General features: G+C 33.6%; 1 protein-coding gene across 3 annotated transcripts in view; it reads right to left on the reverse strand.

Annotated features, from left to right (window-relative positions):
- The window catches only part of ITSN1 (intersectin 1), a 256,471-nt gene that overhangs the window by 58,264 nt on the left and 178,187 nt on the right, over positions 1-20,020 (reverse strand). For 2 of the 3 annotated variants that reach the window (XM_051984914.1, XM_051984915.1), the window contains 2 exons: positions 13,854-14,045; positions 12,004-13,528 (listed from right to left, as the gene is read on the reverse strand). In XM_051984914.1, coding sequence (XP_051840874.1) covers positions 13,527-13,528; positions 13,854-14,045 — 194 coding nt within the window. In that variant the 3' untranslated portion in view covers positions 12,004-13,526. Of the gene's footprint in view, positions 1-12,003; positions 13,529-13,853; positions 14,046-20,020 lie in introns of those variants that run through there. The other variant, XM_051984917.1, reaches the window with a different exon arrangement.

Consider the following 20,020-nt stretch of genomic DNA (forward strand, 5'->3'; position numbering starts at 1 on the left):
ACTTAACTCCAATTGCCTCAGCAACAACAACAACAACAAAAAGAATCCTGATGAAGAAAGGATTTTGAGGTCTAGTATAAGAGTACAGAACACAGAAATAATAGTGTGGGAAGGTTTCATGGAGAAAGTAGAAAGCTAAGTATTTAAGCTGGGTAGAATTTGGACAGGCAAAAGGATTAAAACATATTGCATAAGGAAGAATGAGAGAGGTGGCAACTAGGTAGTTAGAGCATGGAATCAGGAAGACGACTTCAAATCCCTCTTCTGGGGGTGTGTGTGTGTGTGTGTGTGTGTGTGTGTGTGTGTGTGTGTGTGTGTGTGTGTGTGTGTGTGTGTGTATTAGCTGTGTGACTCTAGGCTCTTAAGCTCTGTTCTATTGATTTCTCATTTATAAAATGAGAATAATAATAGAATCTATTAGAATCTATTGTTCATTTATTTGATCCTTTGTGAAGATCAAATGAGATAAAATTTTAAAAATACTTGGCAGAATGCCTGACATAAGAGTATAAATGTTTTCTCTTGCCCCCTTTCCTGCCTTTTACTCCTTTCTTCCTTCCTTCCTCCCTCCCTTCCTTCCTTCTTTCCTTCCATAAAAAGTCAGTTATGAGAAATACGATGTGTGCTTGAGGGACAGACAATAGAACAGCCTGACTGGTACAAAAGGAAGTCTGGGAATATTAAGAGTAAAGTGGAAATAGACTGTGGAAGACTTTGAATGCTAGACTAGAGTTTGGACTTTATACTGTATGCAACCGGGGACATAGGAAAAGTTTATGAAGAATAAAAATATTGATACAAAATCACAGCACGGGTAACAGAGATCAATGTCAACATATCATTCTTGATATTTCCATCGAAACTGATGTCTGAGGAGAGGTAGCATGGCAATAATACATAACTCCTTAGTCAAATTACTAGCTATTTCCAAAGGAGATAACCAGATACTAGCCTCTGGGACTTTCCTGAGAATAGGCTTGCAGAACTCTAAAGAGTCTTTTTCAGATAACTCTGAAGAAAACTGAATAGGTCAAGTCTATGGCAGTCATTACATCAAGGTGTCCTTGAAAGTTCAAACTACATTGATGTTCTTCCTTAAGTTTGAACCCTTAGAGGACTAGTAAAATTATATCCCACCCCCGGGGATTTTTTAGATTAGGAGCCAGTTCAGACTCTAAAAATAGCAGCATGCCTTTGCCTACTTGGTCCAAATTAAAAGGACAGATTTGTGGGCTGAGAGGCTTCAGACTCCTTCAATAATCCAAAAATGTTAGAGTAGGGTTTTCAAATTCTAGTAATATTATGCACTGAATGGGTTTTTTTTTGGGGGGGAGGATGTAAAGGAGGGGGATAGAGGGAAGGAGAAGATAGAGAAAGAAAGACAGAAACAGCGAAAGAGAGAGAGAGAGAGAGAGAGAGAGAGAGAGAGAGAGAGAGAGAAACAGGAAAAAGAAAGAAGTAACTTAACCCCTCAGAAAAACACCCTTTAAGTGCTTTGGGGCATTCCACTTATCTGTGGAGATAAAATTTGGGAATAAACTCCCTAGGACTATATATGCCTTAGCCAAAAACATAACATCTTTTTAAAAGATATCAGTGGTTGGTCTGTTTACATACTGAATAACTTATTTTTTGCTGGCAAGACCACAGAATGCAATCATAATAAATAAAGGACTGAGTGGTTTAATCTCATTTGTGACAGGTTTGTTATAGTTTTTCAGAGACTTGCCAAGACATTCCACAACAAATGATATTTAGAAGCCTGGCAAACTCCCTTTTCCCTTTTGACTACCCAAATATCAGTCATAGGAAAACCAGGACAGTTGCACTATAACAGCAAAGCAACAACATTGCAGTCTGGTTCTGTGGGTCATGCTGCTTGCTTTGATACAAGATTGCAAAAAATTCTTGAGCAACAGACTAAGAAATTACAAAGGAAAGTCAATTACCTTTAATAAATACTCTACTGATATCTAGTTGTCTAAAGGTTAGGTCATCATTCTTCCTTTAAATAACTAATTCATAAAAAAAATGTTCCCAGATAGGTCCTAAATTATTTTCTTAATAGTATGTTGAAAATAGAAAGTTAACGGATAACTTTATTTTAGGATCATCCCCAAGGACTTAAGTTCCTCACTTTCTCTACCTCAAATCTATTTATCTTAATTTCCCAAGATAAGAGTACGTCAATTTTTTTTCACCATTTCCATAAAAGACCAAAGTTCTCCATTATTGTAAGGAAGAAAAATTAAAATTGTAAAGTTCTGTAAAGCAGAACTAAACTTGAATGAGTCTTGAAAGATATACACTACAGATTTTGATTCTGGCTATTAATGAGTCACTTAGACAAACAGCAGATTATTTAATAGGATTTTAAAAGAAAATCAATTATCTGGAATGAGAGAGTAGTTCTGTGATTCTAGGATCACAATATAGTCCCAAAGGAAGACTCTTCAAAAAGAATTGCTTAACAACTCAACTCATTTATGCATAAATCAAGAAACTGATTCCTAATATAGTCCCATAGAATAAATTATGAAACAGAACTGCTTGGCAAAGGTGATGATGACTCTAGTATTGGATCTTGTAAGCACTGTCAGATGGGGAAGTTGAATCAGATAGTTTTGCTTAATTGTTCAAGCTGGAGAAGAATTAAAAGGCTAAAATGATAAAGCCATCAATAAAAGGCAACTTTTTAAAAAGGTAATCTGTTTAGCAAAACTAATTTTTAAAAAAATTGTTGGGGCTACTAATGAGAATGGACCCTCAAAAGAATTCAGTACCTAGCATTTATTCATTTTTCTTGTTCTACGTGAGTACGGTAATAAATCACGCCATCTAACATTTTAATATTTGTTTCTCCATATAGGAATAAGCAATACTAAGAATAATTAAGATATATAGCTATCCAGGGTGCAATTTGAAGGAGGGCACGAGGCACAAGACAATTTAAATACATACACACTTAATTTTGTGACAATTCACAAAGGATGTCTTTTTACATCTGCTTATGAGTCCTTTATGACCTAGCATAAGATTAGTTTAAAGGTCCTTTGGATGAGAAATGTGTTTTTAATATTACAATCCAAAAAGTACCACAAGTAAATAAAATTTAGTTCATTCAGCAATTTGTTCAACACTACATTTTCTTTATTGTGTTATTTTGGGGTGGTGGTTGTTTTGATTAACAAGTTTGACAAGGAAAGTTAAAATCGATTATTATTGTGTTATTATCAATTTGTTTTTTGCAATTAGTTTCTATCTTTTCTGTGAAAAACTTAGCTGAAATGCCAATCCAGTGCACATTCATTTAATCTTGTCATTTTGTTCCATTGTCTATTCTATGAAGCCTAAGGTAGTTGTCCTGTTGGTCTCTCTTGAGTTAATAAATTTCTATTATTGCCTTGGGAATTTTACTAGAAGAATCATGCAACTAATTGAGTACGTAGTAAATCTTTTGAAACAGAAATAGATATTCATTACTAGTTTTATAAGCTTAGTTTCATATGTTAATTTTCAAAAGTATGACTGGATACTAACAGGATATTCTCTGCATTTGCTTCTCTGGTTCTCACTCCACAGAATAAAATTCTTTCTTCTTGTTCACATAATAGTATATATATAAAATATACCAAACTACCTACTGTTTTTAGAAAAGAGTAAAATAGTGGAGGGAAAAAATTTGGAATTCAAAATCTTGTAAAAGCTGAATGCTAAAAATTTTTCTTGACATGTAACAGGAGAAAAAAATTAAACATTATTTTAAAAAATTCTGTCTTCTCCCTGCCCCTGCACTGCTCCATAGTCTAAACTCATCATCTCTATTATCATTATAGTGCTAACCCGTGATTGACACTCTTCTATCAGCCTTTTAAAAAAAAAAACACTGATTGGATGGCTGGAAAAGGCAGCAAATTCTTCCCAATGCCTTTCTTTTTAGAGGACAGGAACTGGACTTTTTGGCTTACTCTACTCTGCTCTGCCTTGGTTCTATAGAACAAGATGCCTCCACACCACCTGTACCACTCCCCTACCTCCCTTTCTTTGTGTATTGTCTTTTTACTCCCTACCTTGGTTTGTAAGTTTGAGGATAGGGACTACCTTTTTATTAATTATATTCCCAGAGTTTAATATAGTGCCTAGCACATAGTAAGTACTTAATGTTTATTGGATTGGCCATTCTCATAAAGTTATTTGTCTTAAGCCTCATTTCATTTCCCTGAGAGCCCAGAATAAGCTCTTTAAATTAAAAAAAAAAAAAATTTCAAATCAAGAAGAATTTTAAGGAAACCAGATGGTAGCTTTGAGGAACAAAACTTAGAATCTGGGAATGGGAATGAGAGAAGGAACAATTTTAGAATCAAAGAAAATCTTTAAAATTCAGAGTGGTTTCAATAAAACATTAAAACTTTTAGGTATTCTTCCAATTAATAAAAGTAAATAGAATTCATTAGTAAGGTAGTAAAAAATAAAATATTCCCACTCCAAAAAACTGCTAATGACTGTTCATTTTCATATATCTTCAAGGTGTTTAATCAGGAGATTATATGTCTGATAGATTTAAAAAATCATTCTTGTTTCATAACACTAATCAATTGCTGTGAATTAAAAGGCAGGCACTATATTCAGGACTAAGGATGCAAATCAAGCAATCAACAGACATTTATTAAGCATCTACTCCAGGACGAGCACTTTGCTAGGCATAAGATAAAAAAAATATAGTCCTGATTGTCTTGGGAATCTTACTAGAGGAATCAAGCAGCAAATTATGTATGTAGTAATCCCTAAGGAATTGAAAATCTAATAGAAACACAAAATATACATGAATAAGGAAGCTAAAAGGAAAACTGTGACACACACCAAAAAAAAAATTCTGAAGGAAAACAAAGAAAGAGATCAGTTCAGAGAAAAAAGAAACAAATCAGGGAAGTCTTCTTGGAAAAAGTGATGGTATCTGAGCTGAGTCTTAAAAAAGAGAAGGATTTTTAGCAGGTCAATATGACAAGGGATGTGTTTTGAACTTGGAAAGAACAATACTCTATATTAATGTCCAAAATTGGCGACTGTAGAACGAGATTAAGGAATGGTTATAAAGGTGTTTGAAAGCAAGGGCTAGTTTTCTTTTTGTCTTTGTATCCTCAATAATTAGCAGAGTGTCCTTTCATGTGGCAAATAAATAACAACCACTAATTGAATTGTAAATAGAATACATAAAGGGTAATATGAAATAATGCTGGAAAAGTCCACTGGGGCCAGATTGTTGGTTGTTTCAAATGGCAGCTAAGAAGTTTACATTTCATTTGAAATGCAATAGGGAGTCACTCAAATTTTGTTATTATTGCTGAGAAGGATAAACTAGTCAGAATTAGAAATATTCTTTTGTTGGCTGTGTGGAAAATGAATTGGAAAAGGACTTAGACTGGAATCAGAGACTAGGTAGGATGCTATGACAAACATTTAGATAATATAGGACAAGGGTGTAGTCTAGGGTGTTGGCAGCTATGGAAGGAAGGGATGAAAGTAAGATATGTGATAGTAAAATCAACAGGACTTGGCAATTGATTAGAGTGTGGGGCAAAAGATTTGTACCATATTAATTGGAATTTTGGTAGTAGCAGCAATAGAAATAACTAAGCTATGGGAAGGGATTTCCCAATGTCTTGGGAAAGATGATGAGTTTGATTTTTGATATATTATGTTTGATATGTAAGTGACTTTTCTAGGACTGAAGGTCAGGAGAGAATTCAAGGCTAGATTTAGATAAGAGACATTTGGCTAGAGGTAATAAGTCAGAGGTATGGATAAGATTGCTAGATAGTGTGTAGAGAAAGAGGTTTGTGAGGCATTCAAACATGGGAAGGATGGTTAGTGAATTAGTAAAGAGATAGAGGACTGGATAGATAGGTAGTAGTAGAAATGTGCAAGAATGGTGTCACAGAAACTAAACCAGAAATGAAGAGTAAGCAAGTGTCAAATGATCTTGCTTGAGGAATAAGTAAATGGTGAGCAAGAAAATCTAGAATATTCTCTCTAAAATTAGCAGTAAAGATATATAGGACAGGACAGATATAAGATAAAAGCCTGAAGAGTGCAGAAAGATCAAAAAAAAAAAAAAAAGAATTTCTTAGGATAGGACAACTCAGTCCAAGAATGTAGGCAAGTGGGAGGGATCCAATGGAGAGGGAGAGATTGAAGATGAGAGATCTATGATCTCTGAGGTAAGGTTCTCAAGGAGACAAGAGAAGGGCACAAGTGCAAGGGTTTGCTTTGACAAAAAAATAGGCTACCTCATTCTCTGAAATGAGTTAGAAAGAATTGTTGAGAGCAGAAGTTCAGAAATATGATAAAATGAGATAATACTGATACAGCATTTGCAAACTCTATCATACTATCATTATCAATGTCATATTAAGGATGAGAGATGAAAGAGCTTACAAACAGGTGGCCTTGATATCTACCTTATTGAGAAAATTAAGGATATAATTTTGAGAGTTAGCATGGTTTTGAAGGAAGAGAAAGGAACATATATTAATAATAGGTAGCATTCACATAGTACCTACAATGTGCCAAGCACTTTACAAATATTATCTAATTTGATCCTCACAATATTCTGAGGGGTAGATACTAGTATCCCCATTTTATATATGAGGAAACAGAGGTTGAGAGAGGCCAAATGATTTGCCCAGGATCACATAGGTGACAAGTATTGGTGGCTGGATTTAAACTCAGTTGTTCTTAACTAAGAAATGTTCGATCCACTGCAATATCTATTTAGTCAGTTGTTTTTTTGTTGTGTCTAACTCCATGTAGCTCATTTGGGATTTTCTTCACAAAGAAAGTTGCCATTTCCTTCTCCAGCTCATTTTACAGATGAGGAAACTGAGGCAAAAAGGATTCAAGGATCTGTCCAAAGTCACACAGCTAGTGTTTGAGGCCAGATAAGAACTCAGGAAGATGAATCTTCTTGACTACAGATCTGGCACTCTATCCACTACATCACAACTTCTTAAACTTTGGCTTGAGACCTCACGTGAGGTCTTATCACTGAATGTGGGGATAGCAAAATTATGACTTGTTATCAATGAATGTTTGATTTGCATACCTATTTTATATACCTATATATGCCCCAGGTCACATAATTTCTCAGGCAAAAAAAAAAATTGAGAGTAGAAAAAGTTTAAAATCCGTTTCTACCATATCACCTGATTACTCCTATTATACTACCTAGATTCCTCTAATATCTCCATTGGTGCTCAGAAATTCTGGGCATAGTCTCTTCAGGCTAATGGCAAAGGTTACTTTTCCTTTCAGAATATCTTTCGTTTTCACTTTACATATCTCACAAGTAAAGTTGTTTGCATATTATCTTACCCATCAGAGTTCCTTAAGGTCAGAGACGATGCTTTTGCTTTTTTCTGTAACCTCTTTGTTTTGAACTGGCATACTGTAAGCTCTTAGATGCTTAGGCAGGGCAGGAATAAGGAAAGAATTAGGGATCAAAAGATGCCTTGTTGAAATGATTGACTTTGAAAGTAACAATATAAAGGCAGAACAAAAGATATGGTCAAAGATTCCTCTAAAAGAGAGGTCCTCCAATGTCCTCCAAGACTCATTCAGGGGGTCCAGAGATCAAAATTATTTTCTTAATAATACTATCCCTTTGCCAATTACTTATCTGTGTGAGGCTGGATTTTCTTCTAACATTTCAACCAAAACAACTATTGCAGCAGATTGTACACAGAAGCATATTTGTGCATCCAGCTGTCTCCTGTTATGCTAGACATTAAAGAAATTTGGAAAAATATGCAAAACAAGGACACACTCATTAAATTTTTTCTTAGAAAATAGTTATTTTTCATAAAAATGTTGTTTACCTATAATAGATTTGCAGTTGTTATTTTTAAATGGATTATTTTTAAATTTGGCATTTAATATTTCTTAAGATGTAAAATGCAGATATATAATTCAAATAAACTAAAGCTCTGTGGGGTCTTCAATAATTTCTAAGAGGATGAGGTAGTCCTAGAGATACAATCTACAAACTACTGATCTAGAACAGATTTTGAGGACCATAATTCATTATGAAGGGGAAGAAAAGAATCTGGAGGAATGAAGCATTGCCAAAGAACTAACAGTGAATAACTGAGAGCTCTAGACAGTACAATTTCTGGTGTTGGTGAGTTTTAAGGAGTGACCATCACTGTGGGTAGCTTAAGTTAAATGAAGATAGAAGTCATAGGAAAGGTGGAAGTTGATAAATTGTAAGGATGGAGTTTTATGTTGGAGGGGTCATGAAAGTGAATACTGAAGTCATCAAAAATGATGATTTAAGGTAAAGAGCAAAATTCTGGATAAAATTCTTCCTGTATATCTCTAGGGTAGTAAGACATTACTAATCAAATACTCAACTTTTCTTATCACCTAAAAACCCTTCTCTGAATAGAGTTCAGTCAAGGCTCAGATATGAAAAGAGACCTCACCAACAATCTTTCCCTTATCTGGGAGAAAGATGCTTCACCCTCTTCAGATGATTTGAATTAATTCTTGTCCTCTCAGTGGACAAAGTGTGTTTAAAAGATTTTCCTAAACATAAAGAGATACTGCTGGGCTTTTTATCTAGTGGTGGAAGAAGATAGTAAGTTAAAAAATAAAGATACTTTTCATATTCCTGATGAAAGCAGAGGAATAAAGAATAATAAAACAGAGGTAAAGGCAAAGGAAAAAATTTTGTTATAATACCTATTAAATGCCATGTATTGTGCTAAGCATTTTAGAAATATTAATTAGTAACTCCTTCTGCCATCTTCTATGGGATATAGAATTCAAAGTGGCTAATATTTCCTTCAACAAAACTGCATAATTTACCCTCCCCAAACATTCCAGAATCCAATTTATTTACACATATTATGTCCAATGTCTTAATTCTAGAAGGATATAATAACCTTAAAAATACCATCTCACAGAAACCCTTCTTAATTTGGACTTACATTAATGACATTCTTCTGCTGTTTGGATATGCTCCTGTAATATATATGTTATACATAGTATATAAACTTCTACCTTCTCAAACCAGGACACAATACTGTGAGATTTAAATTAAAAAAAAAAAAACATAACTATGAAAGTAAAGATCTTCATTCAGATTTCTTAGTTTCTTTTTCTTTCTCTAGAGAGGAGAACTTTTGGTAAATCAAAAAATTATAATCCCTTTATAATTAATGAGCATTTATTAAATGTTCCTTATGTCCTAGATGATAAGGATAAAAAAAACCAAACAAACAAACCCCAAACCAGTCCCTGCCTTTAAGCTTACATTCTAATATATTTGGAGAGAAAATATCCAAATAATGTAAGTGCATATGATTTTTTTTAAACTAGATCAGGAATTGCATTGGTATAGGTAGATACTGGTGAGGTATTTTCTTTTTCAGTGCTTTCTCTGTGATTTAGAATCACAAAGATTTGCTTGAGGCATTGAAAAAGTTAAGTGACTTATTTAGGGTCACATAACCAGTGTGTGTGAGAGGCACAATCTGAACCCAGGTCTTCTTTACTGAATTCAGCTCTCTATCCACCAAACCATGCTGCTTTTCATTTAAAATAATAAGTGAATTTTGGTAGAAAAGACATCAATAGCCAGGGAGAGCAGGAAAGACTTTAATATGAGTCAGTCTTTGACCTGAGCTTTTAAAGAAATCAGAGATTCTAAGAGGGAAAGGTGAGGAGGGAGTATGTTCCAGAGATGGGAGATAGTGCAAACATAAAGAGAGATCGAATGTTTTGTGTGAAGAACTATTCTTAAGTTTTGAAAGCACAGCTTTGGATGGGATAATGTTTAATAAAGCTAGAAACAAAAGTATGTTGGGACCAGGTTATAAAAGGTTTTAAATGACAAACAGAATAATTTATATTTCATTTTAGATGTAAAAAGTTTTATTAAGGGAATGGCATGATCCACTTTGTATTTAAGGAAAATCCCTTTAAGCAGTTGTGTGGAAAATAAGTTGGAAAGACAAAGAGATCAAATCAAGATTACTGCAAAAATCCAGGTGAGAGTTGATAGGGACTTGAATTAGAGTGATGGTCACATGAGTAAAGAGAAGAAAGAGATTTGAAAAGATAGCATGGAAGTAGAATGTTTAAGACTTGCAGTTGACAATCTATGGAGAAGTTGAGGGTGACACCAAAGCCTGATACATTAATTTAAATGAAAATTAATTCACCAAACAAACCAAGACAAATTCGATGACTTAATGACTACAGCTTTTTTTTTTTTTTCTTAATAAGGTTGTCAAGGAAATACTTTATACTCTTAAATTCTTAGAATAAAAAAGACATTTAGTAATATTTTATTTATTCATTTAAAAGTAGATTGATTTTTCTCTCTGATCAATCAGATTTTCAAGATCAGGTTTTAAAATTCTAAAAACACAATTAATAGAAGCTGTAGTAAGTGATTCCAAAGTAAAGACAATATGGACACAAATTTGGAATGGCAATAGCAAATTTAAAGCACGTGACCAAGATATAAAATAAGCAAGTGTTTAAGTCATATGGTACAAGATTGCCAAAAAGTTTAATTTTATATACTAAAAAAAAAACTTTACACAGTGATAACCACTATTATTGATATATCCCACTATGAAAGAACATTGATTATATCATTCCTAATTATATGCGGGAGGTAAGAGAAGAAGAGTGGAAATGGGAGGTTTAAAGGCATGATTCTACACGTTAAAGGGAAAAATTTCAAACACACTTGAATGATTTGTCACTTTAATGGAAGTGCTCTCCTGGGGTGTTACTATCATCAGTATTACATACATATGATAATTCTTTGTCATGGGTGTCAAGCATCCTCTTTCCTAAGCAGTTAAGATCAAAAGTTATTGGGAGGGAGGTGAAGAATATTTAAAAATTAATCATTTTGTCAACTCTGTTCCTTCAGGCCACAAGGGGTATGGGGATACAAGGAGAAAGGAACAGGAAGACCAGGATGATATTTTAGGACTCGAAGGAAACAGTGAGGCTTCCTAGAGAAATTTCTCCCCTCTAGAAGCTGGCAATGGCTGTACAAGAACCTATAGGAGTTATTTATGATTCAATTAACCAGCAGGGGAGAAACAATCAAGTGGCAATTTAGACTTCTCTCTGATTCTAGGTAGGCATACAGAAGACTTTAGTTTGATTACAGAGACCTCAGTTTCTATCATCTATAAAATAAGAATTACACTTATACTACCTATCTCATAGAATCATTGTGGGTGAAGCACAATAATGTGTTTTAAAAGCTCAGTAAATATGAACTATTCTCATTCATTTTTATATCCTCCCATGGCACATAATAAATATCTATTGAATGAATAAATGTTGCAAGTCCAGCAACCAAGGCACATATGCAGATATATATTGCTATTATTGCAGCAAATGTATTCTTGGGACCACCATCGCAGGGAAGTACAATGTTGACACTGGCTCGACTGGCTGAATGGTAACTTAAATATGCATAGCAACAGTAGTCTAGTAACAGATCTGGAATGAGGATGAAGTAATGTTGACTGATGGGAATATTACCTTCTATATCTCTGTCACAGTCAGGGTGCAGCAGAAAGCCCCATTTTATACTATGGCTTCTTGTTATAAAGACTTAAAAATGCTACTAGCCAAATCACACACTCCCAACAAAACTGTAACAATACAACATATGGTACTGCCAATTAGGCTAATAGTTCTAATGCTTGGTACCCAATTTTTTTTTCTCCTGTGTAATTGTAATCTTTTGTGTGTTAGGTTAACTCCCAGGAAAGTGAACTCAAATATGACTTGAAGACGAAGCTGCAAGGTGTCACTCAAGAGAATCTGATTAAATCTGGATTTCAAAATGAGTAAGTAATCATTAGTAACCAGGCAACAGCCAATGTGTTTGCACCATCAGTTGTTTGGTTCATCATTCTTTTGCCCAGTGGTAGATTCCAACAGCAAGAACACAAAACCATGTGGATCTAACCTTTATATAAAGAATTTAATTATCTACACATGAAATTAATTGTAAAGCCTGTATTACAGTTGTTAAAGCTGCAGGTTTTATATAGTTATATATTTTACATTCATATCCATTAAAATACTGAAGTGCAGGTGAATGAGTGGGAGCATCCCTCATTATCTGCACCACAAATGGAAAAGGAATCCTTTAACACTGTCAGCATAGAATTTCAGAAGAAAAGGAGACATAAAAACATAAGATAATGAAATATTAAAAGTCATTAGTAGAACCGATATATTGTGCTTGAGACACTTTTTTTTCTTTTCTTTGCTGACAGCACTAGGCATTTTAATAAGAGCTTTAGACTAATGTTTAAAAGACAAACATGCTTTGGCTACAGTACAGCTACTACATAAAATGGACTGTAATTTCCATTTAATATTAATCTATATAAATTCCACAGTCTAGTTAAAAAATGTAAACACTGGAAATTAATTGCAGGGATATTTCTATACATTCTTTCTTGTCAAGATAATCACTTGTTCAAAAGATGTCATTCCATTGTCATAGAAAAGTAATTGTAATAAAACTTTATGTAACAAGACACTAAAAAGAGATTGGGGGTATTAATGATAACAGCTACCTGGATGAAGTTTACTGATTTGTGATAAGAAAATGCACAATACCTTCCTCCCACCCAAAGGAACAAAAGAAACCCCAATGAGATAAATCTGAGACAAATAAAATCAGAAATGCTTCTTATGGAGCCACAGAGTAACTGTGCAAAATAAAATTAACGTAGTCTGATTACAGCATCATACAAGGGTACTGTCTTTTGCCATGAAAAGAAATTGATTTCATCTGTACAGGATATAGAATGTGCTTAACAAGGTATACCTGATAACATACAAAAACTAGCACACAATTCCTTATTTCTGTTTAACTGGTCACATTCTTAATTTCCTTAAAATTTGATTTAACACCTGTACCTTTGCAATAGAAAACAAAACAAAACAAAAGACATTTTGATCAGTAACACTGGACAAGATGAAAAAAAAAGTCTCAGATTTATGGATATTTGGAACATTTTTAATAGCACATGCAGCATTCCTTGATAGTGGGTCTTTTTGCAAAACCAAAATAGTAAAGAAGTAGTTTAATTTATATTTTTTTTCTATGAAAAGGCTAAAATATACATTTAAAAAATAATTTGAAAACTATTGAAAACACCTGTGCAAAGGTGGGGAAAAAATCAGTTCCAGTAACTACGAAAGCCACAAAAGGACCCACTATCCTGTGTATTTTTGTAATTTTTGCTTCTATATCTGTAAATAATAACTCAAACATTGCGATCACATGCAACTAATGTAAAATGAGGTAAACTGCTCTGCAGTGTGTTCTTCTACTCAGAAGGCAGTAGATGATCATGCTGGAAGTCACATGATCAAGGCTGCATCTCCCATCATCCCTCTGGGCAGTGATATGGGATAGTGGGTCTCTTTGAGGACTTTCAAGCCTGAGTGGGGGATGGACAACATATGATTCCTAGAAAAAGGAGGAAAACAACACATAAGCAAAACAAAACAATGAGCAAAATTCAAGCTAGGAAAATGAATCAGGCATGTAAACAGCATGGTGCCGAAATGATTTAAAAAAAAAGGTAACATGCTATCAAGAGGATGGAACTAAAAAAAAAAATAAATAAACCCACAAAATAAGGTTTTGCATAATGAAAGGTCTTCAAAGAGACTTTTGCAAATACAGCAATGGTTCTAGCTTTGAGTTCTGCAAACTATAGCAGAATCATAGCAATGCTGCATGTTTTACGGTTAAGATATCACAGAGCAATGGAGCCAATAAAATTACTTACATTGCTGGCTTGGGTCCATGTCTGTTGTCATTTTCACATAATTGGATGGGAAGAGTCCCACTTGTCCATTGACTTCTCCTTTCCACCAATCGGGGTCTTCCTTATTTAGAACATTGATGATCTGGCCTTTGTTGAATGCCAGCTCATCATCATTCTGTGCAGTGTAATCGTACATACCAATCACTTGGCACACTGTAAGATAAATGAATAGACTTAGGGAACAATACTGATCAAAGATCAATGAGTTAAAAGTTGGAAGATAACCTAAATATCCATCCACTAAAATCTTTTCTCCTTACAGGTAAGGAAACTAAAACCCAGAGAAGTTATGAGATCCGTCCAAGAGCAGGCTGGGAGTCTAATGCAGGTTTTTTGCTTAAAATTCCTTAATAAGTATCTACTATTTGTCAGAACTTGGGCTAAGTTCCAGGAATATGAAGCAAGGAAAGCAATAGAGCCTGCTCTCAAGGACATCACAAAGTGATGGGGAGACCATATGCAAACAATCATGTATAAAGAAGATAAATTCAAACTACAAAAATGAATCAGGCATATAAACAGCTGGGTATTGAAGTGAATTTTATTTATTTATTTTAAGAAACAAAGATAGCATGCTACAAAGGGCAATGGAACTAAAAAAAAAAAAAAAACCAAAATGAAGTTTCACATAAATGAAATTTTATATTATGGAAAATCTTCAAAGAGACTTTTGCACATAAATCAGTGTTCTAGCTTTGAGTTCTACAAACTATTTATAAAGGCCATTTTAATATTGGAAAGAATTTCAGACTGAGATCTCTAAGTCATATTATCCTAGAGAGAAGATATTTCAAAGAGAACCCCTGAGACTGACATACTTGACAGAGTTAAATGGGGAGACTGATTCTAGTATCTGTGATTTCCAAGTTGTGAAGTCAGCAGTTATTATTGATGATTCTGGTTATGAGTTTTCTCATAGCTGATAGATCCACTGTTAAAATACTTAAAGATCTTTATATTGTTTGTTATTATACTGCTTACAAATTATATACTTAGAGCAGTCACGTAGTAAGTCAATAGTAAATAGAAAGTTGACATGATTGTTAACTCGTAGGGCAAACCCCATAGACCATTTAAGTTGAACCTGTGCATACATGCACAGACACACAGACACACAGACACACAGACACACACACACACACACACACACACACACACCCCTATTGTTCTTCCCAATAGAACATAATCTTTTTGAGTAGAGAGAGTGTTTCATTTTTTTGTATTTGTATCTCTAGTTCATAAAACAGTGCCCAACACATATCAGGCACTTGATCTTTATACTATTCTCTGAATTATCATAACATTTTATTCATACTTTTCACACTCATCATACTCTTATTTTTTAATAGAGCTATCTCTACCTCTTCTCATCATTTTTATTGGCGTGTAAGCTCTGTAAGAGTAGGAATTAAGCTTATTCATCTTTGTATCTTTGTTGGCTCTCAATATTGATACAGGGCTTCTCTTATCATTCTTATTATTCCAGTATCCATGATTATGAGACTTTTTTGTATTGATCCAGAAATGTCATTTCACTGGCATTTGGACCTCCAAATAAGAAAACTTTCTTAACCAATGTGGGTCAATGTGTATCTCTACGTTATTTTTAAATTTTCTGAGAGGTTCAGCATCACAAAGCCATTATCTGGTAGAGGGAGAACTTTAACTCATAATCCTCAGGCATTAAGGCCAGCTCCATGTCCATGATAACATGTTCCTCCCCTGTAAGACTTGTTATGGATGCAAAAGCCATTATAATATGAAAATATTCACTAAGGAACTGTCCATTTATAAAACTTTGTTCCACTAAAACATCCTTCCCCTTAAACTACTACCTATTCCTGCTTATAACTTTTACTGGCAAGTCTTAAAAGTGCTTCAAAAAATAAAAGACTTGAATATCAAAGAACTAAAAGAAGAAAATTAATAAAACTTGTGTTATTAAAAATAATAACTCCTCTATGATCATGAGGCTGAAGACTCATGAAGTAAAGGACTATAATTTCTAATATCATAAGTTGTTGTCAGAAAAATCACACCAAACAAAAATTAACCTGAATAATACTTTGTTCTAGAAATTAGCGCATAGTTGCAATTGTTAACATAAATTGCCTATTAATAAGATAAAATAGATCTATTTTAATAATTTTATTTGGAATTTTGAAGATAAATCAATCCCATTTCTCCAATTCACTACAAAATGTTGATTCCTATCCTTATTATAATTTTTAATTTTTCAACATTCACTTTTATGAAATTTTGAGTTTCAATTTTTTCCTCCCTTCCTTCTTCCACCCCATGACAGCAATCTGATATAGATTATACATGTATAATTATATTAAACATATTTCCACATTAATATTATTGTGAAAGAAGAATCATAACAAAGGGGAAAAAACCATATGAAAGAAAGAAAAGTAAAATTAATATGCTTCTATCTGCATCTAGACTCCATGGCATGGATGCGGATAGCATTTTCCATTATGAGTCTTTTAGAATTGTCTTGGATCATTGTGTTGCTGAAAAGAGCTTAGTCTATCACAGCTGATCATCTCACAATGTTACTCTTATTATGTATAATGTTTTCCTGGTTCTGCTCAATTCACTCCGCATCAGTTCATGTAAATCTTTCAAGGTTTTTTCTAAACTCCATCTACTCATAATTTCATAAAACAAAATAGTACTCCATTATATTCATATATCATAATTTGGTCAGCCATTTCCCAATTGATATCTTCAATATCCCGTTCTTTGCTATCACAAAAAAGAGATGCTCTAAATATTTCTGTATGTATGGATCGTTTTCCCTTTTTTATGATCTTTTTGGGATACAGACCCAGTGATGGTATTGCTGGATCAAAGGCTATGCATAGTTTTGTAAGCTCTTTAGGCATAGTTCCAAATTGCATTCCAGAATTGTTGGACCAGTTCAGAACTCTAATAACAATGCAATGTTCCAATTTTCCCATATCCCTTTCAACATTTATCATTTTTCTTTTCTTTCATATTAGCCAATTTGATATATGCGAGATGGTACCTCACAGTTGTTTTAATTTGCATTTCTCTAATTGATAGTGATTTAGAATATTTTTATATAATTACAGATAGCTTTAATTTCTTCATCTAAAAACTATTTGTTCATAGTCTTTGACCATTAATCAATTGGGGGAATGACTTATATTCTTATAATTTTGACTCAGTTTTTTATATACTTGAGAAATGAGAACTTTATCAGAAACAATGGCTATAAAAATTGTTTCCCAGCTTCCTGTTTTCTTTCTAATCTTGGTTACATTACCTTTGTGCATAAACTTTTAATTTAATATAATCAAAATTATTCATATTGCATTTTATAATGTTCATTATCTCTTGTTTGGTTACAAACTCTTCCCTTCTCCATAGATCTGAAAGATAAAGTATTTCTTGCTCTCCTCATCTGCTTATGGTGTCATCCTTTATATCTAAATCATGTATTCTTTTAGACTTTATCTTGCTATATTGTGAGATGTTGGTCTATGCCTAGTTTCTGTCATGCTTTTTTCTAGTTTTCTTGGCAATTTTGTCAAATAGTGAGTTCTTATCCCAGAAGCTAGAATCTTTGGTCTTTTCAAAGAGTAAATTGCTATAGTTATTCACTATAGTACCTTGTGGACCTAATGTATCCCACTGATCTACCACTCTGTTTCTTAGCTAGTACCAAATGGTTCTGCTGATTGCTGCTTTATTATACAGTTTGAGATTTTGGTACAACCAGTGGTGGATTCATGATAGAGGTCTGTTTCCTAAGACAAATTAGTTTTACTAAATAAGAACCTCTTATATTTACACCTTAGATGAACTTTTGCAATTATATTTTAGTCTTATATTGATCATCCCGGGCCAAGCTCTATGTGATTTGGACTTTCCAAGTATTTTTGAGATCCTCATTACCATGATTAGGTATTACTCTCACTATTTTTTTTAATCTGATTACTCTTTTACTAATTCCTAATTGCCATTGCTCTCTGATTTGACAATGCTAGAGAATCTCAAGTTCATCCCTAGTGTTATGTTAACATTTTAGATCTCTAAACAAAATATTCTTTACTTTCAAGTAGTTACAATAGAGAGATATAAATGTTTGCAGATAAGTAAGTCAATTTGAGGGAAAAAAATATTAACAATTGTAAAGCCATATTAAGTAATTGGTACTAGAGCTGACATTACTCTTCAAGAAAGATATGAATTTTGAGATGCAGAAAGAGCACTCCGGGTATTGAGGGAAGATGGTGGAAACACAAGGAAGAAGGAGAGGGTGTATTAAATAAATACAGGGAAAAGCTAGTAGTCCAATTTGATTGTAACAGAGTTCCAATTTTGTAAAACTGGAAAGGGAGTTTAGAGCCAGAGTTTAGAGGTCTACAAATGACAGGATACATTTTTATTTTATTTAAGATGCAATGAGAAACCAGAGGTTTTTTTAGTAAAAGGTTGACAAAATTTAGATTTGCATTGTATAACACAGTTACATGAATGATAGGGAGGGTAGAGAATAGAAGCAGCTAGAGATATTCATTATATTAGTCAAGGTGAGAGATAGCTGAAGTAGTGGTGACCAACTTAGTGGAGAAAAGGAAAAAATTCAACGGGATGTGGTAGAGATATAACCAATTAGACTTGTCAACTGATTTAATTTGAGAGTGAGGGATAGAGAAGAGTTGAGGATGATTCAAAGATTATAAATTTAGGTGGTTGAGAAGATAAGGATTTGGTACCATTTGATACTGCCGTAACATATATAAATTTGGAAAAGGAGAATGTTTAGGAAAAAAAGTGAGTCCCCATTTCTGATGTCTGAAGATCATGCTAGTCACATACACTGACTGCCCTCCTGACCAGAAAATTCCAAGTTTTAAATAATTTTAAAATCTTAGCTCATTGATACACTTTACTGTGGGACATGTGGATCTAAACTCATTTTTGGGCCACAAAGTAATTGTGCTTGAACAGGTTTTTAAGTATGAACTTATCAAACAAGTTTTTGTATACATTGCATTCTAATTGCTTCTCCGAACTATTTCTCTAAACTTTTTCTACTACCAGACAATTATTATATAATTATTGTTTAAAGTGGATTTTGAGTGTTAGTAGTGCCAGTTCCTATTCACCAGATGATCCAGAATCTAACAAAATATGAGAATCCTCAGAACACTGTATTGACTAGATCTTTAACCAGTTTTCTTTTTCAAAGTTATACATGATATTTCATTTCATTTCATATTTCCTTATGGTTTCCATATTTATTTGTCTTTATTGGGGGTATTTTTGCAATTCTAGGCTTTTTTTCCTCACAGCTTCCTGGAAAAATTGATCATAGGATCACAAAATTAAAGTTATAGTCCAATCAATTCATTTGATAGATAAGAAGGAAATGTAGTTCATAGCCAGGTACTGTGCTGTGGGATTTTTTTCTGACAGGAGTCTCACAACAATCCTGTAATGTAGATACTGCTATTATTTTCATGTTACAGTTGAGGAAATTGAGACAACTAGAAATTAAGTGATCTGTCCAATGTCCCATAGCTAATAATCACATTTGAACTCAGATCTTCCTGAGTTCAGATCTAGAACTCGATCCCCTGCACCAATAACTGCCTCATAAAATTAAAATGACCTGCTCAAGGTTATACGATGGATTTGAATTCAGGTCTTTGGACTCAAAAGTCAATGGTATTACTTTACTATATTTTCTAAGATGTCAGAAATCCTGACACATGGCTTCCACTTTGGCGTTTTCTTCTCCAGGTGGTACAGGCCATCCAAAATCTACGTATTTTCTGAATTTCAATTTTTTAACTTACATTTCCAACCAGATATGCAATATTATTTTCCAATATGGTAAGTAGAAATTCATTTTTCATATTCTGTATACTATTTTCTCCATATAAGAGGAAGCATGATGCAGAGTTTGCTTTGAAGCCAAGAAATTCTAAATTCAATAGCTCTGACACATAACCATTATGTTAATAATTAATAATGTTAATAATGGTTATAACCATTATGGACAAGTCATCTCTTATTATGGTCTAACTCAAACAGAAACAGATCCTTGTGAACCTCACATTAACTTAGAAAACCACAAATTAACA

Source organism: Antechinus flavipes, chromosome 3 (assembly GCF_016432865.1).
Source record: "Antechinus flavipes isolate AdamAnt ecotype Samford, QLD, Australia chromosome 3, AdamAnt_v2, whole genome shotgun sequence".
Lineage (NCBI taxonomy): Eukaryota > Metazoa > Chordata > Mammalia > Dasyuromorphia > Dasyuridae > Antechinus > Antechinus flavipes.